The following is a 23790-nucleotide window of genomic DNA, read 5'->3' as shown; positions in this document are numbered from 1 at the left end:
CATACTTTCAGGTAGCCTCTGCAAATTTGGACAAGCCCCCTGGGTCCCTGTCCAAATACCATAACATTTAAGACCATACGAAATAGGAACAGGAATAGCCAGTTTGGCCCCTCGAGCCTGCTCCACCATTCAGTAAGGATCATGGCTGATCCAACATCTGTTATGCCCACTTTCCTGCCCTTTCCCCGTATCTCTTAGTTCCCTTAGTGATCAACAATCCAGCTATCTCAGCTTTAAATATACACAAGGACTCTGCCCCCACAGATGTCTGTGGCAAGGAATTCCGAAGACTCTTAACCCTCTGACAGAAGAAATTCCTCCTTATTTCATTTTTCTGGAGATAATGCTGCAACTTTATAAGACCCTTGTCAGACCCCACTTGGAGTACTGTGCGCAGTTCTGGTTGTCTCACTACAAGAAGGATGTGGGAGCTATTGAAAGGGTGCAGAGGAGTTTTACAAGGATGTTGCCTGGATTGGGTGGCATGCCTTATGAGTTGAGGGAGCTGGGACTCGTCTCCCTGGGGACACGAAGGTTGAGAGGCGACCTGATAGAGGTTTATAAAATGTTGAAGTATAGGTAGGGTGGGTTCTCGGAGGCTATTTCCCAGGGCTGAAATGGTCGCTACAAGAGGACACAGGTTTAAGGTGCTGGGAAGTAGGTACAGAGCAGATGTCAGGGGTAAGTATTTCACTCAGAGGGTGGTGAGTGAGTGAAATTGGCTGCCGTTGGTGGTGGTGGAGGCAAACTCGTTGGGGTCTTTTAAGAGTGTTCTGGATGATTACATGGAATTTAATGGGATTGAGGGTTATAGATAGGCCTGGTAGGTAGGGATATGATTGGTGCAACTTGTGGGCTGAAGGGCCTGTTTGTGCTGTAGTGTTCTATGTTCTACGCTCAATTGGCATCCCTTTATTCTAAGACTTTGTCCTCTGGTCCCAGATTCTCCCTTGAGGGGAAGTGTCCTGTCAGCATTTACCCTGTAAAAAGTCTGACAACACCAGGTTTTAGTCCAACCGATTTATTTGATAATTTACCCTGTCAAACCCCTTAAGAATCCCATATGCTTCAATGAGTTCAGCTTTCATCCTTCTAAATTCCAATGAATGGAATACCAACCTGTTTAACCTTTCCTCATAAGACAATCCCTCCATACCTAGTGAACCTTCTCTGAACTGCCTCCAAAGGAATAATGGGGTGATCCTACCAGCTTGTCATGCTGGTCAATTGGGGAAGGGGTGGGGTCTGAAGGGAGTGAGTTCATGGTGGGGGCAGGGCCATGGAAGAAAGGTTGGAAGGGTGTACTCTGGGATCAGCTGGGGTGGCAATAGGGAGGGTGGGGGAATCAGGGGCAGTGATCACCTGGGGGAGATCGGGGTGGCTCTTGGGGGTAGGGGCAATGTCCAGGAGGGCAGTGAGATCAGGAAGACGATGGGAAGGATGGGGGTGTGATGTCCTGTGGGTGGTGGGGTGCATGTGAAATGGTGCTCATAGAACCAGTTACTGGCTTTCTGGCATGAATAGGCTCCATTCACTCCCCCTACAGCAGAGAATCATTTTTTGCCTCTTTTTTTCCTAAGTGCCATATGATTGCATTGGGGAGCTCACCCAAAAAAAGGATGCAATTCTCTTTTGTTTTCATGCTCGTTTGGCACTTAGAATATTTTTGGTAAGACTGTCCCCATTTGTCTAACCTCTGGGAACATTCTACAAATACTGATACACTTCCAGTGTTTAAATTAATGACAGACAGTTCACAAAGGGAAATTGTTGCTGCCAGTTTTTTTTATTTTAATGTACAACAAAGAAATGGACTATTGAAGTTAGCAAATACAGATGTCAGATGATTTCATTGACTCATTACAGATTAAACACACAAAGACAAACTAGTTACTAAAATAATAGGGAAAAACAATTGGGATTGAAGCAAATAGAGTTCAAGAGATGTATGACTGGGTGCAAGAATGATACATTCAAAGAAGAGTGAGAACATTTCACAATATAGAATTAAGTGAAGGGAGGAATTAGGCATGACATATTTTGGAACTGGCTTAATGGGCCAATTGGTCTAAGTTGTTTGAAAGCAGGGACTACATGAAAATAAGGTGGTGAGCAATGCAAACACAGTGGCGCAGTGGTTAACACTGCTGCTTCACAACTGCCAGGGACCCGGATTCGATTCTTGCCTTGGGTAACTGTCTGTGGAGTTTGCACATTCTCCCTGTGTCTACATGGACTTCCTCTGGGTACTCTGGTTTCCTCCCACACTCCAAAGATATGCAAGTTAGATGGATTGGCCATGCTAACTTGCCCCTTAGTGTCAGGGGTATTAGTAGAATAACATGGAGAGGGCCTGGGTGAGATTGTTGTCAGTGCAGGCTCGTGGACTGATTGGCCTCCTTCTGCATAGTATGGATTGTAAGAATATTTTGACTCTGTTAAAATGGGTAGCAAAACTCAGGTAGACTTCCTTAAGAGCCCAACTCCACACTCAATTTCCCTGTTCTAATTGTGCGCATATGATTCAATAGCTGTCAATGCAGGAACAATACATGAGTAAGGATTTCAATTTAAGCTGGGAAACCAAATAAAGGGCGATTTCACCAAGGAGCATACAATTTTGTTATATAGGTCAAGCTGATCAATTCTGACCCCATTAGCTTGCTGCTTAGGACATGTGCTATACCAAAGACCCATAACGTTTACAAGTGGAGACTGAACAGTATCATTCCACGTGCAAGGGTTTGCTCTATGGATTACACGGATTACATCTTCTATCCTCTGGAAGTAGATGTGCAGTTTTGCTACACCAGTCTACACCTCTCATCCTCACATTGTAGGAAACATATGACTTAGAACCAGTGAAGTAAGAATGAATGTGAAGTTAAGTTGACTTTTTGGGGCATGTTTTACCCATAAGATATTTCTTCGTGTTTCTTTCTGGTTTGAATAGGATTATGTAACATTTTGGAGCAAATATGCAGGCAAGCAGACCAAAGCTCGATGCCAGTATGGCAAAGATCTCGACAGCAACAGTGTATTTTCCAGGGGAACTAACGTAGGCTGGTATAAAAGTCAACCAAACTGCACAGAAAATCAGCATGCTGAAGGTGATGAATTTAGCCTCGTTGAAATTATCTGGCAGCTTTCGAGCTAAGAACGCAAGGACAAAGCTCATGCAGGAGAGAAAGCCGATATAACCCAGCACACAGCAAAATGCTGTCACCGAGCCCAAATCACACTCAAAAATAATCTTCTCGTTGTAATATTTGGTCTGCTTCACTGGGAATGGTGAGGACACAAGGAGCCAGACAACACAGATGACAACCTGGACAACCGTGCAGAGCAGCACGCTGAGGATTTGCTGCAGAGTCCCAAACCATTTCATCATGTTATTGTTGGGGAGAGTGGCTTTAAACGCCATCAGTACAACCAAAGTTTTGGCCAGCACGCACGAGATGCAGAGAACGAAACTGACCCCAAACAGTGTGTGTCTCAGCCGGCAGGACCAGACTGATGGCTGGCCGATAAAGGTCAGGGAGCACAGGAAGCACAACATCAAGGAGAAGAGGAGGAGGAAACTGAGCTCGGAATTGTTGGCTCGAACGATCGGAGTCTTCCTGTAATACCAGAGGATCCCTGCAACAGACACTGTGCTGGCTGTTCCCAGCAGCGATGTGGTGGCCAGTGTAATTCCCATTGATTCTTCAAATGAGAGGAACTCGATTTCTTTCGGGATGCAGCCATTTCTTTGTGGATTGGGCCAGTCTTCCAATGCACATGGGATACAGTTCAGTGAATCTAAGATCGTTTTAAAAATATTGTTATAAACTGCTTTCAATCTACAACAACATTAATTTACACACATTTAAACATTTCCCTTATTTTTCTTTCTTCGATTCATTTCAGTCCAATAGAACAACTTGAAAATGCTGGAAAATCTCAGACAGGTCAGAAAGCACCTATGGAGAGAGAATGGAGCCAATGTTTTGATTTAGATGACCCTTCGTCTTTATTTATTAGTGTCTCAAGTAGACTTATATTAACGCTGCAATGAAGTTACTGTGAAAATCCCCTAGTCGCCACACTCCGGCACCTGTTCAGGTAGAATTTAACATGGCCAATGCACCTAACAAGCACATCTTTTGGACTTTGGGAGGAAACCTGAGCACCCAGAGGAAACCCACGCAGACATGGGGAGAATGTGCAGACTCCGCACAGTCATCGCCCCAAGTCAGGAATCAAACCTGAGTTTCTGCTGCTGTGAGGCAGCAGTGCTAACCACTGTGGCACCATCTCTTCAGCTCTGAATTTGCTGCATTTTGTTTTTATCTTAGAACAACTTCAGTCTGTTTGAATTAGTTTTAACAAGTGTGTAGCAGAAGTACTGGGAAATACATTACTTTTTCTCTGCAAACACTCAATGCCAGCATTAAGTTGGGCTAGGCCAGGTATAGCCCACAACAAATCTCCTTTTGTCTTGAGCCTCTGCCCCTTATGTACACCACCCTATTGCAATGAAACATCTGTTTGTGGCATCTCTGAGTGAAACTGCTACTATGCTGTCATTGAACTACAGGAAACCGTGCAAGATAGCAGACAAATGTCCCTCAGGAATTAGGTTGAAAATGTACTTACCAAGACTAAGTACATTTCTCTGAGCCTAGACTTGACTCAAAACCTGCCTTGAAATAGCATTTTTCTGAACACTGCATCATATTACTCAAAATAGGGTGGGATTTGTATTTGAAGAATAAGGACATTGAAGGATTTAGTGAAAGGTTTGGAAGAGTGGGATTAGAACACTCAGCTTCACTTGTAGGTCCCAAGTTACCATTCACTATGTGTGAGATTGGGCTAGGACTATAGGTGAGGTACGGAACTGAATCTAATACGACACTCAACAGACATCCTATGTGTGATCTATGTAGGAAGTGGCACACTACTGCCTCACAGCACCAGGGACTTGTGTTCAATTCCTGGCTTGGGTCACTGCCTGTGCAGAGTCTGCATAATTCCCTGTGTTTGCGTGCATTTCCTCCAGGGGTTCCGATTTCCTCCCACACTCCAAAGATATGTGGGTTAAGTTGATTGGCCATGCTAACTTGTCTCTCTTAGTGTTGCAGGATTAGCAGGGTAAATGCTTGGGGTTATGGGGATAGGGCCTGGGTGGAATTGAGGTCAGTGCAGCTGCAATGGTTCAAATGGCCTCCTTCTGCAGTGTAAGTATTCTATGATTCATGCGTGCTTACCAGTTGCCTCTTTATTTGCTTTAATATAACGAAGCTGACAGGACAAGAGCCAACTTTGAGGCTTCTCCGGCATAGTACTGCATTTATTCATTGTGTCATTGTTAGAATTGAAGTATTGCATAACACAGAAGGAGAACGTATGGTGTATTGTGCCCATGTTGGCTCTTCAAAAGAGCTACCCCATTTGCCCACCCCCCTGCTGTCTCCCCAAAATCTTGCAAATTTTCCCTTTTCATCAATGCATCTAATTCCATTGTGACGTTATTATTGAATCTGCTTCCACCAGCCATGCAGACAGGGCATTCCAGATCATAATGATTTATTGCAAAATAAAAATTCTCCTCATCTCCCCTCTTATTCAATGAATTGAAGCAAATAAGTATCTTCAATTCTTAAAGTTAAAGTTTATTTATTAGTCATTAAGTCATGTAAGTAAGGCTTACCTTAACACTGCAATGAAGTTACTGTAAAATTCCCCTAGTCGCCGCAGTTTGGCGCCTGTTCGGGTCAATGCACCTAACCAGTACGTCTTTCAGAATGTGGGATGAAACCGGAGCACCTGGAGGAAACTCACACAGGCACGGGGGGAGAACATGCAAACTCCATACAGACAGCGACCCAAGCTGGTAATTGAACCTGGGTCCCTGGCACTGTGAAGCAGCAGTGCTAACCACAGTGACACCGTGCCGCCCAACTATGCTCCCATGCCGCCCATGGCATGGTAACCCTAATCATGGTAACAGACAATCATAAAGTAAATAAATATACATACCTGTTTCATTACTGATTTCACCATCAGCACATGGTAAACAGTCAAAGCAGCAGATCTGTTCTCCAGTTCGAATAGCTTTCCTTGTTCCAGGAAGGCAACTTTTACTGCATAATGACTCTGGGGCCTGGCATTTTAAAAAGAAAGGACAAAGTGTGCATATAATTTCACTATGAGGAACTGAGTAAATTCTAGCAATCGTGAGGGAAGATTTCTTCTGGTTGCATTATGCTACTGACATTGTTAAATGGTAACCATATTCCCCATGTTTGCTATGACTGGCAAAATTACAAAAGACTGCAGTATAATTTCACTGGCAGCTGAGATTAGTAGAAATCCTCCCACTGCAGTCTCTACTGGTGGGGTTTCTGCTTTGGGCACTGTGAAATTGCACTCAAAATGTCTTTGTATTTGCACTGGTTGGATTACACTTCAAGTTACTGCTTAAAACTGCAGAATCACAGGTGGAAACTCATCCATGAATCAGTAAAACATAATAGAAAGTAACTATTTCTTTCTTTTCACCTTTCAATTAAAAGGTATCCCGAAATGCATTTGAGAATGGCAAGCTGATACAGCTGATTTATCACAGAAAATATGTAAGCACGGTGGCACAGTGGTTAGCACTGCTGCCTCACAGTGCTGTGGACATGGGCTCGATTTCCAGCTTGGATCACTGTCTGTGTGGAGTCTGCATGTTCACCCCGTGTCTACGTGGGTTACCTTCAGGTGCTCTAGTTTGCTCTCCCAGTGCAAAAGATGTACTAGTTAGTTGCATAGATGATGCTAAATTCTCCCTCAGTGTACCCGAATAGGCGCCAGTGTGTGGTGACTAGGGGATGTTCACAGTAACTTCATTGCAGTGTTAATGTAAGCTTACTTGTCACTGGTAAATAAACTTAAACTTTTTTTGATCAAGTGGCCAGTGCTGCAAGTGACCTGATTTACAATAACTGAAATTGACTCAAAATCTAGACTTAACTATATCATTGTTTTGTTGTTTTTTCCCAGCAAATTGCTTTCTTCTTTGTTTTGCAAAACCATTCAATATGTGCCTGCTGCTACCTGCAGTGCACCTAAGAAACAAATTGAAGACTGCCCCAAACTTACACAATTTATAGAGGCTCGTAATTTCAACCTGGAAGCATAGTCAGAGTTGTGGGCAGAGCCTTTTCTCAGTTAAATTGGCTCAGGGGAAGGAGTAAAAAACTGTGGAAAACACTAGCCTAAATAACTCACCACATTTCTCAATTGTTTGCACTAAAATTTGGCTAATCTCATATGGATTACATTGTTACAGTCAGTCACTGTTCCCAGCACAAAAGAGCTACAGCAGGTTTTCCAGCATTTTCAGTAATTAGAAAAATCGTTCAGTGTCATTAATTTTCTTTGCCAAGATCTTTCTTAATATTATGCCTATATTATGATGGGAATCAGAGATGATCAAATTGCTTGCTTTCATATTTCATTGAGTAATTGCCTGAACAGGTTCTAGAGTTAGTTCATGGGAACATCACCACCTGCAAGTTCCCCTCTAAGCCACTCACCACCCTGACTTGGAAATATATCTCTGTTCCTTCACAGTTGCTGGCCAAAATCCTGGAATTCCCTCCCTAATGGCACTGTGGGTCAACCCACAGCACGTGGACTGCAGCGATTCAAGAAGCCAGCTCACCACCACCTTCTCAAGGCCAACGAGGAATGGTCAATAACTGCTGGCCAACCAGCGATGCCCATATCCCACAAATGGATTGTTAAAAAATCAAAGTATTTGAAGGTTCTACAAGTTTTACTCATAGGGACAGAAGAATGAAAATGACTGCTGTGGAGGGAAAACATTGGTTTCTTTGAACTGATGGAATTCACAAATTTACTCTGTATATTGGGAATGATAATAACACACATTCAAAATAGACAAACAAGTGCAGTGATTTACCTCAACTTGGCCACCAGTCCAGATGATTGTCTTTTCATTTACTGCAATATCTTGGTCTGAATCTGTGGCTGAATCAAAATGACCCACGTGCACGAACTTGACTGAACCATCTTCATTCTTCTGCCAGTTCACAATGTCATATGTTGCAGCAACGTCTCCATTCTCATCAAAGTAGATCTCTTCTCCCAATTTAGTGGCATATTTTACTTCTTTCAAATAATGTAAGAGCTTAGTGAAAATTTAGAGGTTAGAACATCTGTTAGCATCATTGGGTCTAAGAGTCATATAGCGCAGAGAAGGCCCTTTGGCCCATTGAGTCTGCGTCAACAATAACTATCACTTAGCAAAGCTGGAGTTTATGGGGATCGGGGAAAAACCCTCACTGGTTTGAGTCATATCTGAATACAATCTACAATCACTGAATTCCCCACTGTCAACATCCTGGAGGTTACCATTGACCAGAAACTGAACTGGGATAGCTATATAAATACTATGGTCACAAGAGCAGTTGACAGTTCTACAGCAAACAACACAACTCCTGTTTTGACAAAACCTATCTACTACTTATATAGCACAAGTCAGGTGTGTGATGAAATACTCTTCACTTGCCTGGATGAGTGCCACTCCAACAATAGCCAAGAAGTTTGTCACCATCCAGGACAAAGCAGCCCAATTAATTGGCACCTCATCCACAAACATTCAAACTCTCTACCATTGATGCACAGTGGCAGCCATGTCCACCATTATAAGGTGCACTGCTGGAACTCACCAAGGTTTCTTTGACAGCATTTTCTAAATACAAAACTGCTACCTTTTCAATGGACAAGAGCAGCATACACTTGGGAAAACCACCATCTGAAGATTCTCCTCATCATTCTGACCTGAAAATTTTCATAATTCCTTTATAGTCACTGGGTCGAAATCCTGAAACTCCCACTCTAATAGCACTGTGGGTGTTCCTACACCACATGGACTGCAGCAATTCAAGAAGGCCACCACCTTCTCAAAGGAAATAAGGACTGGGCAATAAATACTGGGCTAGCCAGTGATGCCCTGTCCCATGAATGAGATAAATAAATCTAAAATACTCTAGTAACAGAAAATACCATTATGCCTATCCTACAAGTCTTAAAAATGCAAACAAATTTGGATTGTGATTTCCCCCCTTTACATGGGAGCCAAAGGAGAAGTAGTTGAATCCTGAAGTGAGAAGGCACTGGGCACTCCTCCTTGATGGTGGCAAGCTGTAGGCATTCCAGCCCCACGGTCCAAATCAGCTCATGCCCAGCAAACCCATCCAAGTGAGGCCCTAACTCAGTGATGGAACAGGACATGATGGCATCAGCAGTTATGATCCCAGTATAACCACCTGATCATTAAGCCTAGATGGTGAAGCAGTAGTAATTTCACTGGACTAGTAATCTGGAGGTCTACGCTAATGCTCTGAGGTCAATCCTACAATGGCAGCCAGTGAAATTAAGAAACCAGGAACTGGAAACTAATCTCAGTAATGGTGACCATACAATTGTGGTTCGTTCATATATTTTAGGGAAGAAAATATGACATCTGGTTTGGCCTACATGTGACTCCAGGCCCACAACAATGTAATTGACTCTGAACTGTCCTCTGAAATTGCCTGGCAAACTGTTCAATTTAAGGGCAACTAACAATGGGCAACAAGTCTTGACCATGCCAGTCATGCCATAATCCCATAAAAGAAAAAAGGAAAATATTTCTTGGTGATTTCCCATCTAACAATTATGTTCTCCCTGTCTCCTTTGAATGTCAGCTTTCATATGGCCCATCAACCTGTAGCACAACTGAAGTCATAGATCTTAAATTGTTTGTAATTCCTGAACTACTTTACCTGCCAAGGTTGGAAGTTGAAGATGTTGGCACAAGTCTGATTATCAAAGGGTCCCTTACCATTTTCACACGAATATAAATTATGCAGAGAATGAGCGATTGTGTACACTGCTTTGTACACATTATATGAAATTCTCAGTTCTGAGACATCGGAATATATATTGTAAGTAGTGGTTAGCTCTTCTGACCCAGTGCATTTTTTCTGAGATAATATTGACACTGGTTGCCCCTTCTGTTCAACTTCCATCCCAAAAGAACAATTAAATATTGTTTCCCACAGTTCTTTCACAAAGAGATTATTTGGAGTTTTGAAAGGATGGACTTGAAGAAGGAAATCTCTCAGGCCTGGAATTTCTGCTCTGTGGATTGCGAATCCTATTGTCCCGCTCAAAGAGAGGAAATTTTCTTTGGTGGCAATCAGAGCAGACGTAACCCAGGCCTCACTCGCTATCCATTGCCTACCAGTGATATTTTGCTTTACAACTTCTCTGATTAAAGGGTACGCATCTCCCTCAAGAGCAAACATGACAATGACCCTCGCAGTCGATGTCCTGATGGTCTCTGTTATTTGAAGTATCTGTCGCCTGGAGTACACTTTTGGAATGACTTCAGTGAAAGCAATGCAAACACCAAGTTTTCTGACTTCATCGCTGAATGCTTGAATTGCATTGTGACTGTAGTCATCATCTCCTGCGATCGATCCAACCCAGGTCCAGCCGAACCGCTGCACCAGTCGGGCAACACCCAGTGCCTGGTAGGCGTCACTTGGCATCGTTCTGAAAAAGGCTGGGAACTCATTTCTGTTACTGAGGCAGGTACACGATGAGAAGTAGCTGACCTATGGGGAAACAAAGCAAAGGTTTGTAATGTTTCATTAAAAAAAATGGAGAAATAGGAATAGGGCTAATACCAGGACAAAGAATGAACGCAGATGCGGAAACCACATTATTTTACCCAGGGATTAATAGTTGATGCAAATAATAAGAATGCAAAGGGAAACTGGCTCAGAACGCGAGAATATGTTCACAGGAGCATAATTGAGAGGATGTTCAGGTGATCCGATGTGGGATTGGGAGGATATTTGTTGCCATGTGGAGGCTAGTAAAGGTGTTAGGGGTTTTGGGGGCTGCGGGTGGAGGTAGTCAGGAATTGGGGACGGTAGTTGGGGGTGGCGTGTAGTCTGGGAACAGGGAGGGGAGATGGATATGGTGGGTGTGCCGTCATGAGGGTGGGGAGGGTTTGGGTGGGGGTGGGGTTTGGAGGTGGTATGTGTCAGTGGATTCTATGGAGGATAGGGAGGGTAGTTGGTGTTGCCCTGGCTGGTAAGCAGGGTAGTTGGGGAGTAGTGGGTGATGGGGTGGGGGGCAGAATTATAGGTACTGGAGAGTTGGAAGTGGTTTTAATCCTTCGAAGTTCTTCTGGGAGAATACCCCGGTAAGAACCATCAGAAGGCTGTCTTTTAAATTGCATTGTTGGATCGTTCCTATTACGGGGCAATTTCCCATCTGAAATTTAAACTTCTCATGCAATTGCTGTGCAATCCTTTTGTGGAGAATTCCAGATGGGAGGTGGGGGGTGGGGGGGCGGTGTGGGTCCCGGGGGTGGGGGAGAGGCAGGAAGGGCTGGGGGGGACAGGGATTGTCGAGAAGTGCCCCCAGCTCATCTTTGGGGTAATCCCACAAGTGCAATGCCACAGAGACCGGAGGTTCTGGAAGAAATTGTAAATTACTTTTCGCACATATCCCAAGTAATATTTTTCTGGAGGAGTCAACGCAAACTGCCTCCATCATCATCCAAGTGAGTCTGTTCCATAGGCTGACCATGAGATTAACAGACCCCCCCTCTACATGGTTTTCAGGGATTCAGTGAGAGTTTTTATTTGAACCCCACTCCACCTCTGCTGTTCCCTGTTTCTACTGTAGAGGACAAGGTGAAAGATCTTGACATGGTGAATGTCATTAACTGCCTTTTGAATCCTGAAACATCAATTATATCATTTTGCAATCTTTTTTCCATTGAGAACTTGGGCAATTTGCATAAAAATACAGCACCTGTTAACCGTGAGCCTCAGTAAATGGCCTCTGACACAAGTGACTGTCCACATTCTCTATCCTCAGGCATCGATAGACCTCTGTCACTGTGCTAACATCTGGTGCTGAGATTTGAACCTGGCTAACACCAGAAATTAATAAAGTAACTAAACAGCAAATTATTTCATTTTTGGAATGAGCTATTAAAGCTTGACCTTGTCTCTCTGGTCAATAGGATGTAAAATCTTAAATTTGCACAAGGTATGACTCCAACTGGTGGCGGGATTTCCCAGTGATTCACATTGACTTTAGTTCTGGTAGAGCTCCTTGGTCAAACACTTGTTGTCATCACCCTCACCTGACTTCTTGTGGTCAGCTCTTTTGTCCAAGTTTAGACCAAGGCTGCAATGAGGTCAGGAGCTGAGTGGCTCAGGTGGAACCCAAAATGAACATCAATGAGCAGCTTACTCCCGAGTAAGAGCTGCTTGATTGAATTGTTAATGAGACCTTCCAACACTTTGCTGATGATTGAGATTGACTTCTGGGGTGGTAATTGGCCAGATTAGACCTATCCTGCTTTTAGTGGACAGGGCATGCCTGCTAAATTTTCCATATCGTGAGGTAGATTCTAATGTTGTAATTGTACTGGAGTAACTTGACCAGGACCACAGTTAGTTCTGGATCAGAAGTCTTCAAAGCTGTTGCAGGAATGTTATTAAGACCCAAAGACTTTGCGGGATCCATTTTACAAAGTTCTCCTCTTCTGTTTAAAAAAAAAGCAGAGTATCTCTGAAATGGTGAGAGATTGGGATGTGTTGATGTTCAAAGGGATTTGGGTGTCCTTATTCATGACTCTCTACAAGCTAGCATCCAGTGCTGTGAGCAATTAAGAAGGTAGGTTGGCCTTCATCACAAAGGACTTGAGTACAGGAGTAAAGATGTCTTGCTGCAGTTGTATAGTGAGTATCTTGCTGGGACCATACCTGGAGTATTGTATACAGTCTTTGGTCTCCTTATGTAAAGAAGGATATACTTGCCATAGAGGGACTGCAGCAGAAGTACCCCAGACTGATCTCTGGGATAGCAGCGTTGTTTTAGGAAGAAAGATTGAGGAAATTATGTCAGCATTCTCTGAAGTTTCAAAGAATGAAAGGAAATCTCAATGGAATTTACATAATTCTTCCAAGGTGTGATAAGGCAGATGTAAATGCAAGGTTTTCCTGTGCTGATGAGTTTAGAACCAGAGCTCCCAGTCTCAGAGTAAGGGGTACCTCATGGATGCCCAATGTGAGTTGATGGAACTGGTTGGATAGTGTCCCAGGTCCAACAAACTTCAGCTGTTTCATCAATGATCTTCCCTCCATCATATGGTCAGAAGTGGGATGTTCACTGATGATTGCACAATAATCAGCACTATTTGAAATTCCTCAGATACTGAAACTGTCCATGCCAATATGCAGCAAAACCTGGGTAACATTCAGGCTTGGTCTGATAGGTGACAAGTAACATGTACACCACACAGGCACCAGGCACTGACCATTTCCAACAAGACAGAATTGAATCATCTCCACATGAACTTCAGTGACATTGCCATCACTGAGTCCCCCACTGCCAATATCCTGAAGTTACCACTGACCAGACACTGAACTTACCCAGCCATATAAATTCTGTGACTGGAAGACCAAATCAGAGGCTGGGAATCCTGCAAAGAATAACTCACCTCCTGAATCCCCAAAGTCTGTCCACCAGCATTTGTCAGGAGTGTGACGGAATACTCTCTACTTCACTGGATAGGTGCAGCTCCAACAATGTTCGAGAAGATTAACACCATTCACGATAAAGCAGCTCACCTGATTGCCATCCCCTTAACCAAACATTCACTCCCTCCACCACCGATCTACAAGATGCACTGCAGTAACTCATCAATGCTCCCGTGACAGCACTTCCTCAATCATCTTGTCATCTGCAAATTCCCTTCCAAACCATGCTGCCTTGGAACCATATCACTGTTCATTTACTGTCACTGGGTCAGAATCCTAGAACTCCCTCCCTAATAGCACTGTGGGTCTACGTACACGGTATTGACTGTCGTGGTTCAAGAAAGTGGCTCACCACCACCTTGTCAAGTGGAGTTAGTGATAGGCAATAAATGCTGGCTTTGCCAGTGCCACCCACATCCTCTGAAAGATTTAAAAATGTAACATTTGAGGAAGAATAGAGTGCATACCTAAAATCTTGAACAGCATCCCTTCTTTTCACAGTAACTTAACTGAAGTGTTAATATAAGCCTGCTTGTGACAACAGTAAATCAACTTTAAAGCTTTAACAGACCAGCAAAAATAAATTAATTTCTCATTCAAGCAATAATCCTGGTTTGGGGATCTTGCTGTGTGCCAAATTGCCTGCAAATTTGTCAACAACGCATCAAAAATAATTTTCCAAATGTGAAGTGCTTTGGGTGTCCTAAAGTCATGAAAGCAAGTTCTTTTGTTCTTTCTTTCATGAACTGTGATCTGAAGTTGATGTTGATAATCCATGATCTCACCATTGGAATATTGAAGGACGTCATGGTTCTTGCTACGACCAAAGATTGTGTTGACCCTGAGTCCCCAACAATTGCAGGGATGGAGGAAGTTCCCTCACATCTGTAATTGGAGAAAGCTTCATACGGTCCACTGGCTAATGTTAATGCTGCCCTTAGTGAATGAGTCGGTGTGGTACAGGTGTCGTAAATATTATAACCTAATGTTATATTTGGCAGCAGCATTGGGTCTTTGTTTATTTCTTGCAATGTAAAGATCATCGTCTGCAGCCAACGAAAAGACCTGGAATTGAAACTGAGAAATATATTTTCATTGGTTAGTTGCTGTCTACAAATTCAAAGATTTGAAGATTTTACATATCAGATAAATATAATTCATATATAAATAAAACACCATCATCAATTCGACTGGAAAATGAATGACTTGCTTGCAGCCTGCTGGACAATGAACAATATCAGTAGCTACTAAAATAATCAAACCTATAACTGCCAAAAAGCATTCTTTCTGATTGTATCACCAGGTATGGTTCCTGCTCACCCAAGCTTGCAAGAAACTACAAAAGCTCGTGAATGTAGCCCAATTCATCATGCAAACCAGCCTCCCATCCATTGACTCTGTCTGCACTTCCCACTGCCTTGGCAAAGCAGCCTGCATAATTAAGGACCCCATGCACCCTGACCTTCTCTCTTCCACTTTCTTCCGTTGGAACAAAGATACAAAATTCTAAGGCCACAAACCGACTGACTCAAGAACAGCATCTTCCCTGCCGTCATCAGACTTTTGAATGGATCTACCTCGCATTAAGTTGATCTTTCTCTACACCCTAGTTATGACTGTAACATACATTCTGCACCCTCTCCTTTCCTTCCCTATGTATGGTATGCTTTGTCTGTATAGCATGTAAGGAACAATACTTTTCACTTTATACTAATACATATGACAATAATAAGTCAAATCAAATTAATTATATTGATAATGTTTTCATGGTTTAGTTAATGAGGCTCTGATCTCTGAATTAGAAGATTATGAGATGGGTTTTATGGTGCATTATTGTGTCTGTCCCTCTGGCTAAAAATTTGCGGATAGTTGTCCATGATCCCAAAGTCTGTTCCGGAGCAATTAAATGTCAGAAGCGTTAGAGAGATGCCAACCAATTGGAAGATCGGCAACTCTGTAGTGCCAACGATGCCAACCAAGAGTGATGATCATTGTTGGGACTACCTGCAGCCCTCCCATGCTGAGGAGACCAGACAACGTAAGGTTGAGTGTCTTGGCAAGCGCAGCAGGGGACATGGAGAAGGGGTTGGGTTCAAAAAGCAGGAAGGAGAGTTAAGGGTGGTGATCTAAGAAGGGGGTGCCTGCAACGGGCCTAGGGGACTCCCAAAGGCAGATGCCACCCTTGTCAAAGAGAGCAGGCCATGCAGTTAAATCTGTTGAGCTTCTCGTATAGAGTGGCCTCACACTGCCATAGGTAAGATAGTAGAGGGGGGATGAAGCCCATAACTGGCCATTGATTTTCTACTTAAGGTCATAACTAGGTCCACTGGTGAGTGGCTGTCTGGCATCTCTTTCCCACCTCTCCTGTTCCCCAGCCCCCTGCAAAATTTCAGGCAAGTCAGGGTTGGTAGGTGGGCATCAGGAATAACTTTAAACCAGTGCTATGTTTGCTCCATTTCCATTTCCTTTGCCTTGCATCATCATCATCAGCAGCACACCTTTGTCACATAATCATAACCTCCATCCCAACACATTCCTTCCCTATTGTCCTTTTCCTGTCGCCATTCTCACTCTGAACTTGATGAAAAGCTGTTCACCGCTTCCAGAAAAAAATTAAAGGTCATTGCCCTGGAAAGTGAACTGTTTAGAACATAGAACATAGAACATAGAACACTACAGCACAAACAGGCCCTTCGGCCCACAAGTTGCGCCGACCACATCACCTACCAACCTACAGACCTATCTATAACCCTCAATCTCATTAAACCCCATATACTCATCCAGAAGTCTTTTAAAAGACCCCAGCGAGTTCGCCTCCACCACCACTGACGGCAGCCGATTCCATTCACTCACCACCCTCTGAGTGAAAAACTTACCCCTAACATCACTTCTGAACCTCCCTCCCCGCACCTTAAATCTGTGTCCTCTCGTAGCGACCATTTCAAACCGGGGAAATAGCCTCTGAGAGTCCACCCTATCTATTCCTCTCAACATTTTGTAAACTTCTATCAGGTCGCCTCTCAACCTTCGTCTCTCCAGGGAAAAGAGTCCCAGCTCCCTCAACCTAACTTCATAAGGCATGCCTCCCAGTCCAGGCAACATCCTTGTAAATCTCCTCTGCACCCTTTCAATAGCTTCTACATCTTTCCTATAGTGAGGCGACCAGAACTGCGCACAATACTCCAAATGAGGCCTGACAAGGGTCTTATAAAGTTCCAGCATTACCTCCCGACTCCTAAACTCAATCCCTCGATTAATGAAGGCCAGTACACCATACGCCTTCTTGACCACCTCCTCCACCTGCGAGGCCGATTTAAGAGTCCTGTGGACCCGGACCCCAAGATCCTTCTGCTCCTCAACACTACTCAGACTTCTGCCCTTAATAGTGTACTCGTTCATCCCGTTGGTTCTGCCAAAATGGACGACAACACATTTATCCGCGTTGAAGTCCATCTGCCACTTCTCCGCCCAGTCCTGCATCCTATCTATGTCCTGCTGCAACTTTTGCCATCCTCTCCCCACAGTCTGTCCTGCCAAGTATTTTCTACTATTTCTGTTGTTATTTCCCTGATTGTGAGTCTTGGCATCTGGAAATTAGAGCATATCTTTGCATCAAAGTAAAAATGAAACCATTCCACCTCACCCTGGTGGCACGGTGGCACAGTGGTTAGTGCTGCTGCCTCACAGCACCAGAGGAAATAAATTCAGATGACAAGATTATATTGCACTTATTACTATAAGTTAGAGTTGTGGTGAACTACTTTATCAGCGTGGATTTGACATTTACTCAGTGCTTACAATGTGTTATAGAATCTTAGAATCCCACAGTGCAGAAGGAGGCCATTCAGCCCATTGAGTGTGCACTGACCACAATTCCATCCAGGCCCTATCCCCATATCCCCATGAATTTACACTAGCTAGTCCCCTGACACTAAAAGGCAATTTAGCATGGCTAACCACCCAGCCAGAACATGTTTGGACTGTGGGAGGAAACCAGAGCACCCAGAGGAAACCCATGCAGGCACAGGGAGAATGTGCAGATTCTACACAGACAGTGACCCAAGCCGGGAATTGAATCCAGGTTCCTGGTGCTGTAAGGCAGCAGCACTAACCACTGTGCCACCATGTTGAGATGGAACAGTTTCATTTTTACTTTGATGCACATATATGCTCTAATTTCCAGATGCTAGATTGCTTTGTATAATTTAGGATAGCTTTATATTCAGCACTAATTGGCACTAATTTGTTAAGGTCTCCTCAGAGACAACAAAATTAATAAAATCCTAATGGTTAAGAACTCGTCTATCTCCTGAGGTAGGACAGTGATCTTGTCAGTGTTGTTCTATGATACAAAGCTTTCTATCCCAGTAAACCTGATCTTCATTCGTAGGTGTCATTGCAGGCGTCATAAAGACGGAGAATATTTTATTTAATAAACTTAAATTAAATCTAAATTGGGGCATAATAGTAAAGATAGATATACAATACTTAATTCAAAAATATAGTGGAATAATTTCCCTTTACCTGTGGCTAGAAAATTGGCTTTGACTTTTCAACCTCGGTTGATGTTGCTTACATGATCTGAACATACTGTGACATGAAAATTGTGCGAAACAATTTATGGGATATGATATCTGACTTATGCAAAGACACAAAATGGGTACAACAGCATTCAATCACCTGCCAGAAAAGTAACAGCTTTATAGTGTCATCACTGTTGCAAAGTAAGGCGAAGATTGGAGGAATTGGATGGAAAAATGGCTCTTTGAATGCTAATTTGCTAATTTCCAGATACATTAATTTCCTCCTAGAAATTGAGAACACTTTGTAGTCAGCCCATTTCTCAAAAGAATGCAAAATATTGACATGAGGTGACCATTTGCTAAGTCTGCCAACTATGTGCTACAGGAGTAGCGCATAGTTGGCAGACTCATCACAATCTGTTGAGCATTTTTCACAAGTGCATAATATGGGCAATGAAACTACATTTAAAAGAATGAAAGATTTTTTTCTTTTCCTGGTATTCAACATTATTAGTAAGAAGTTTCACAACACCAGGTTAAAGTCTAACAGGTTTATTTGGAATCATGAGCTTTCAGAGTGCTAAACCTTTATAAGGTGAGAAGGAGCAGCTGATGAAGGAGCAGCGCTCCGAAAGCTCATGATTCCAAATAAACCTGTTGGATTTTAACCTGGTGTTGTGAGACTTCTTACTGCGCCCACCCCAGTCCAACGCCAGCATCTCCACAGCATGGCTACCTTCAACATTTTTGTCATGATAATACTGAGATTATCAGTATTATCCTGAGATTCCTATGATTATGTGGGCAGCACGGTGCAATGATTGGCACTGTTGCCTCGCAGTGCAGGGAGCCGGGTTTGATTTGCGACTTGGATGACTGGCTATGCAGAGTCTGCACATTCTCACCATGTCTGCATGGGTTTTCTCTGGCTGGTCCAGTTTCCTCCCACAGTCTGAAAGATGTGCTAGTTTGCTGCATTGGCCGTGCTAAATTCCCCCTCAATATACCTGAGTGTGTAGTGACTAGGACACTTTCACAGTAACTTCATTGCAGTGTTAATGTAAGTCTACTTGTGAGACTAAACATAAACTAGGTTTATCAAGTTAATGCATACTAATATAATGTTGGTTATTTCATTACCATGCTTCCTTAATAAACATTTGAATCATATTATCATTGAGTGATAGAAATTTTACACATTGGTGTCTAGCTTTTTCACCTCCTCAGGAAAACTGTCAATCCTCAACACATTCACATGCTTCTTTATCTTAATATTTACTTACTTTCTGTAGTGATCAGTCCCAAATATAACAACCACATATGGCAAAATTTCATATCCTAACTTTGTGCAAAAATAAAACTTTCTATTGATATTAAACATTTACTGATGCTTTGTAAAAATTAAGTCTTAGCCTGTAGTTTAGATAATTGAGTTGGTGTTAATGATTTTAATCATATGTGAAAATAATCACTATAATCATCTGAAGTGCGTTCCAATCTAAGTAAGTACAGAACATCCTTGCATTCTGACTTACCCTTCACAGACTGGTGGTGCTGGTTCTGCGCGGAAAGACTGGTCAGGTCGAATTGTTCGAAAATGAATAGGAAACAAGCCAGTCAGGACAACATCACCCTCCATAGAAACTCCGGAAAGATCAAATTTCCCTTGATGACTGCACATTGGTTCAAATGTTCCAGCAGGAACAGACTTCAGCAGAAACAAACTCAAACACAATGGGAAGCACATTCCCATATTTCTCATTCAGCAGTTGTGCCTCTTGTTCCTTTCTTTCCCTATTTATACGCTCTCAGCAGATTAACTATTGTCAAGTGAATAGATGGATGATTTAATGTTACGAGCAAACCAATCTGTGTATCTCAACACTGCCCAAACCATGAAAGCCTTCTTTCCCACCTGAGAATAGATGTTAGCTGAAGAATGCACATTGATATAATTTATATCTCCATGGACAAGTGCAATGGAAACTTGTCTTTGTTTCTTAATTGCCCATATCTTCTAAAATAAGAGATAGAAAACCCTGCCGTTCTTTCAGAAGGTTCAGTTGGTTTCCACAATGTGCAGTTTAACCATGAAAAGAGAACCCAGATTGGATCTGTACTGAATTTGTAATCCTAGCCAAGGCAGTGGTTAGTCAGGAAGATGCAGATTTTCATTATTATACATTATTCCCTAAAAGCATCTTAAAGCATTTCAGGCAAAATTAATTGACTTTGCCTAGCATTGTTACTGTTGCAATGTAGACAAATATTACACAAGTGAGTTTCTTTGACAGCCCACTGGAAACTCAAAAAGTTAATTATGAATCTTATTCAATGAGGGATCTACACAAATGGAGTGGTCAAGAAGTAATCTCAGGATGTTCAAAATGTTATCAGATTTCTATCCAGCTGCAACTTGGCATCTCTAGGGGCTGTAAGAATGTTGCTTTGTTAAGCCTATGGTCTATATGTTTCCAAATGTGTTGCCCTAATTGTAAAAGAATAGCAATGTTTTTCCTTGAGTTGCATACCTGAAGGGCTTGTCTCAGTCTCACAACATTTGAAACTCACATTTGGAACATTGTGAACAATTTTGGGTCCTGTGTCGAAGGAAGGATGTGCTGTCCTTGGAAAGGATCCAGAGGAGGTTCAGAAGAATGATCCCTGAATGAAGAGCTTGTCCTAAGACGAATGGTTGAAGACTCTGGGTCTGTACTCATTGAAGTTTAGAAGGATAAAGGAGGATCTGTTTGAAACTTACGGAATAGTGCGAGGCCTGCACAGGAGAGGATGTTTCCAGTAGTAGGAAAACCTAGAACCAGAGGACACAATCTCAGGCTAAAGGGACAATCCTTTAAAACAAAGATGAGGAGGAATTTCTTCAGCCAGAGAGTGATGAATCTGTGGAACTGTTTGCTGCAGAAGGTTATGGAGGCCAGGTCATTGAGTGTCTTTAAGACAGAGATGGTTTTTGATTAATAAGGGAACAGGGTTTATGGGGAAAAGGCAGTGGATGGTGATGAAAAAATATCAGTCATGATTGAATGGTGGAGCAGACTCGATGGGCCGAGTAGCCTCATTTTGCTCCTATGTCCTTTGGTCTTATGGTTTTATGAAAACAAAGGAAGACAAAGGTAGCAACAACTCCATCATCTTCAAATTCTCTCCTGATCACCATGCTTTCTGACTGGCCTCCACCAGTGACCCTTCATATGCTATTGGCTTAAGATCTGGGAATTCCTTACCTCACACCATCGCAGCTAGAAGCACAATCACCACACGCTGGCTCAAAGGGACCGCTCTAATCTTTCAGGGCAATTACGGGCAATCAATGCTTTGCAATTTCACCAACACAATGAAAGCACAATGTTTAGCAAAGCTGATACTGTCTCCTTCTCCTGGATACTATGACCTTGAGTGCAAATTAGCATTTGACAGACATTCCACCACGCAGAGATATTTCACCAGAATGGTTTTGGAGAAAAACAAAATGCCAAATTATCAGGACGGGTTGCACAGACTAGACTTGCAGTCTCTCCAATATAAAAGATCAAGTGATGAGCCCAAGGAAATGTTTAAGAAGATTAAAAGGATTTTATATATCGATGGAAGTGGCTTCCTCAGATGGTGAGGAGGCCAGAATAAGGGCGCGTAACCTTAAAACTGGAGGCAGGAAATTGCAGTAGAGGCAAATGGAGTGGCCATAGTTAAATTGACCGCTGAAACAAGCTCATAGGGGTTAAGGCCCTACTCCTCTGCTAATGCCCTGATTATTTTGAGCGGCTTAATGTTGGCAAGGGGCCAAAAGAAGAGTGGCTCTCCATTATAGGTAACATTTTAACCAACATGCACAGGGCTGTGTTATTCATGGTCAAACAGACACACAGGCAGGTCCCACATTCCCCTGCCCCACCCCCCCCAACCCCCGCCAGCGATGGGTTTTCTGGCAGTAGAGACGGCCTTGCCATGAGCTGTGGGCAGGATCTCCTGGTCTGGCAACGTCGACAGCGTTTTGCATGGCTTGTCTGTCCCAGTGCTGGGGAGCCCACCGTGGTCGTGGGGGGGGGCGGGGTCACCTTTGGTGAGATCTGAGGGTCCGACCAGTGGAAAGGGCTGCAAAACCCTGCTGTTGGATCTGGAAGCATAGGTTGAGTCTGATGACTGAACACCAATCCATGCAGATACTGGCTTCCACTCCCAGTGGAAGAATACGCCCTGATTGTTGGCTGTAGCACTGTTGTACATTAAAAAATTCCTTCGTCCTGTATTTTTAACCAATTTGTAATCACCTATTGGTCCATCTCATGGGACAGAGGATACTTTAATAAAAGGCATTACTGCAATTGATAATCAGGACATATCTTCTCCTTGCTGTATAAAAATGTCTTCAGTGTCCTGGTTAAAATCCTTTAAACAATGTCACTAAAACAACATCCAGTACTGCGTGTTTTTAATGTCTCTTCCTTCAATAGTTCTGAGTTTCGATGGATGTCCAGATTACAGTAAATACCTCTCTCTTCACATTCCCCTGAGGGTTATTTGTTGGTTTTTTCACCCCAATCTTTGAATGTAGCCTTGTGTTTTAAGCAATTGCTCTGCCCAAGTACAAAGTGCAATATTTCCAGTCAGCTGAAAGCCAAACACTTATTTGTTTTCAATAGCCTCATAAATCCTCCCCATTCCAAAGAAATGAAATGACGTTCATTCTCATATCATTACAAGGTAAAAAAAATGAAACAATAAAACATATTCACTTCCATGCACTCTCTTACTCATTAAAACATATTTCCTACTAACTATTCCATTGCTGTTGTGGGATCTTGCTGTGTGCATATCCGCTGCCTTGGTGACTCACTTCAGAAGTGGGGCTACATTTCAAAAGTCCTACGTTGGCCTATGCAGCATTTTGGCACATTCTAAGGATCTGAAACTTGTAATAGAGATTGTTACCACCAGGTGAGAATGGGACAGCCAACTCTCTCGTTTCCTTTTACCAGGACATGCCTTTCCCAAGCCGAAGCAGCTGATTTTACAAAGATGAAAGATCTGGGAAGGGAAACTCCTCTCTGGGTCATACACACACACACACACACACAATTCCAACAACAAAAGGTGAAATAACATCAGGTTAGTTGCCAGTTGGTTGCTCTTGAGTGGGTAGCTTTTCAATGCTGTGGCCAAAATAGGTTTATTTGGATGCTGTCAGACGCTGAGGATATTGCAATTTTTACAAGATCTCAGATTGCTGATAGGTTTCTGGTCGAGCTGACTTCTCCAACCAGACATATTTACTCCAAAAGAAAAAGGGCAAGAACAGCCTTCAGCTTCTGTCCTGTGCTGAAAGCTTTCTTGATACCGCCTATGTACAATCTCTCTCACCATTGCCTAGCAATGGTGCCTAGAAATACTTCACCCATTGTGTATTTCCAAACAGTTTTGTAGGTCTGTCTGTGGCAGCCATAGTTTCAGCCTCCAGTATTTCCCTCAGACAGTTATGAGTTTCGATGAGTGTCTGGATTACAGGGAATTCTCTCTCTTTACGCACATCTGAGTGAGATTTGTTTATTTCTCACCATCACTGGAACATGGCCTTGCACTTTTCAGCAGTTTGCTCCGTTTAAGTTTAAAATGCAGAATTTCCACTCATTTGAAAG

General features: G+C 42.9%; 1 protein-coding gene across 1 annotated transcript; it reads right to left on the bottom strand.

The window, feature by feature from the left end:
- Window positions 1-2884: 2884 nt before the first annotated feature.
- LOC145341269 (extracellular calcium-sensing receptor-like) lies at window positions 2885-19790 on the bottom strand. The gene is made up of 6 exons (XM_080186194.1): window positions 19672-19790; window positions 14399-14690; window positions 9825-10661; window positions 7958-8185; window positions 6025-6148; window positions 2885-3801 (listed from the first exon to the last, which is right to left on the bottom strand). Exons 1-6 carry the CDS (start codon window positions 19773-19775, stop codon window positions 2885-2887), a joined length of 2502 nt encoding a protein of 833 aa, XP_080042320.1. The 5' UTR covers window positions 19776-19790.
- Between the last annotated feature and the right edge of the window lie 4000 nt (window positions 19791-23790).

The sequence above is a fragment of the Carcharhinus amblyrhynchos genome, chromosome 3, assembly GCF_965287045.1.
Source record: "Carcharhinus amblyrhynchos chromosome 3, sCarAmb.v2.hapA, whole genome shotgun sequence".
Classification (NCBI taxonomy): domain Eukaryota; kingdom Metazoa; phylum Chordata; class Chondrichthyes; order Carcharhiniformes; family Carcharhinidae; genus Carcharhinus; species Carcharhinus amblyrhynchos.
This window is presented reverse-complemented; position numbering and strand designations above follow the sequence as displayed.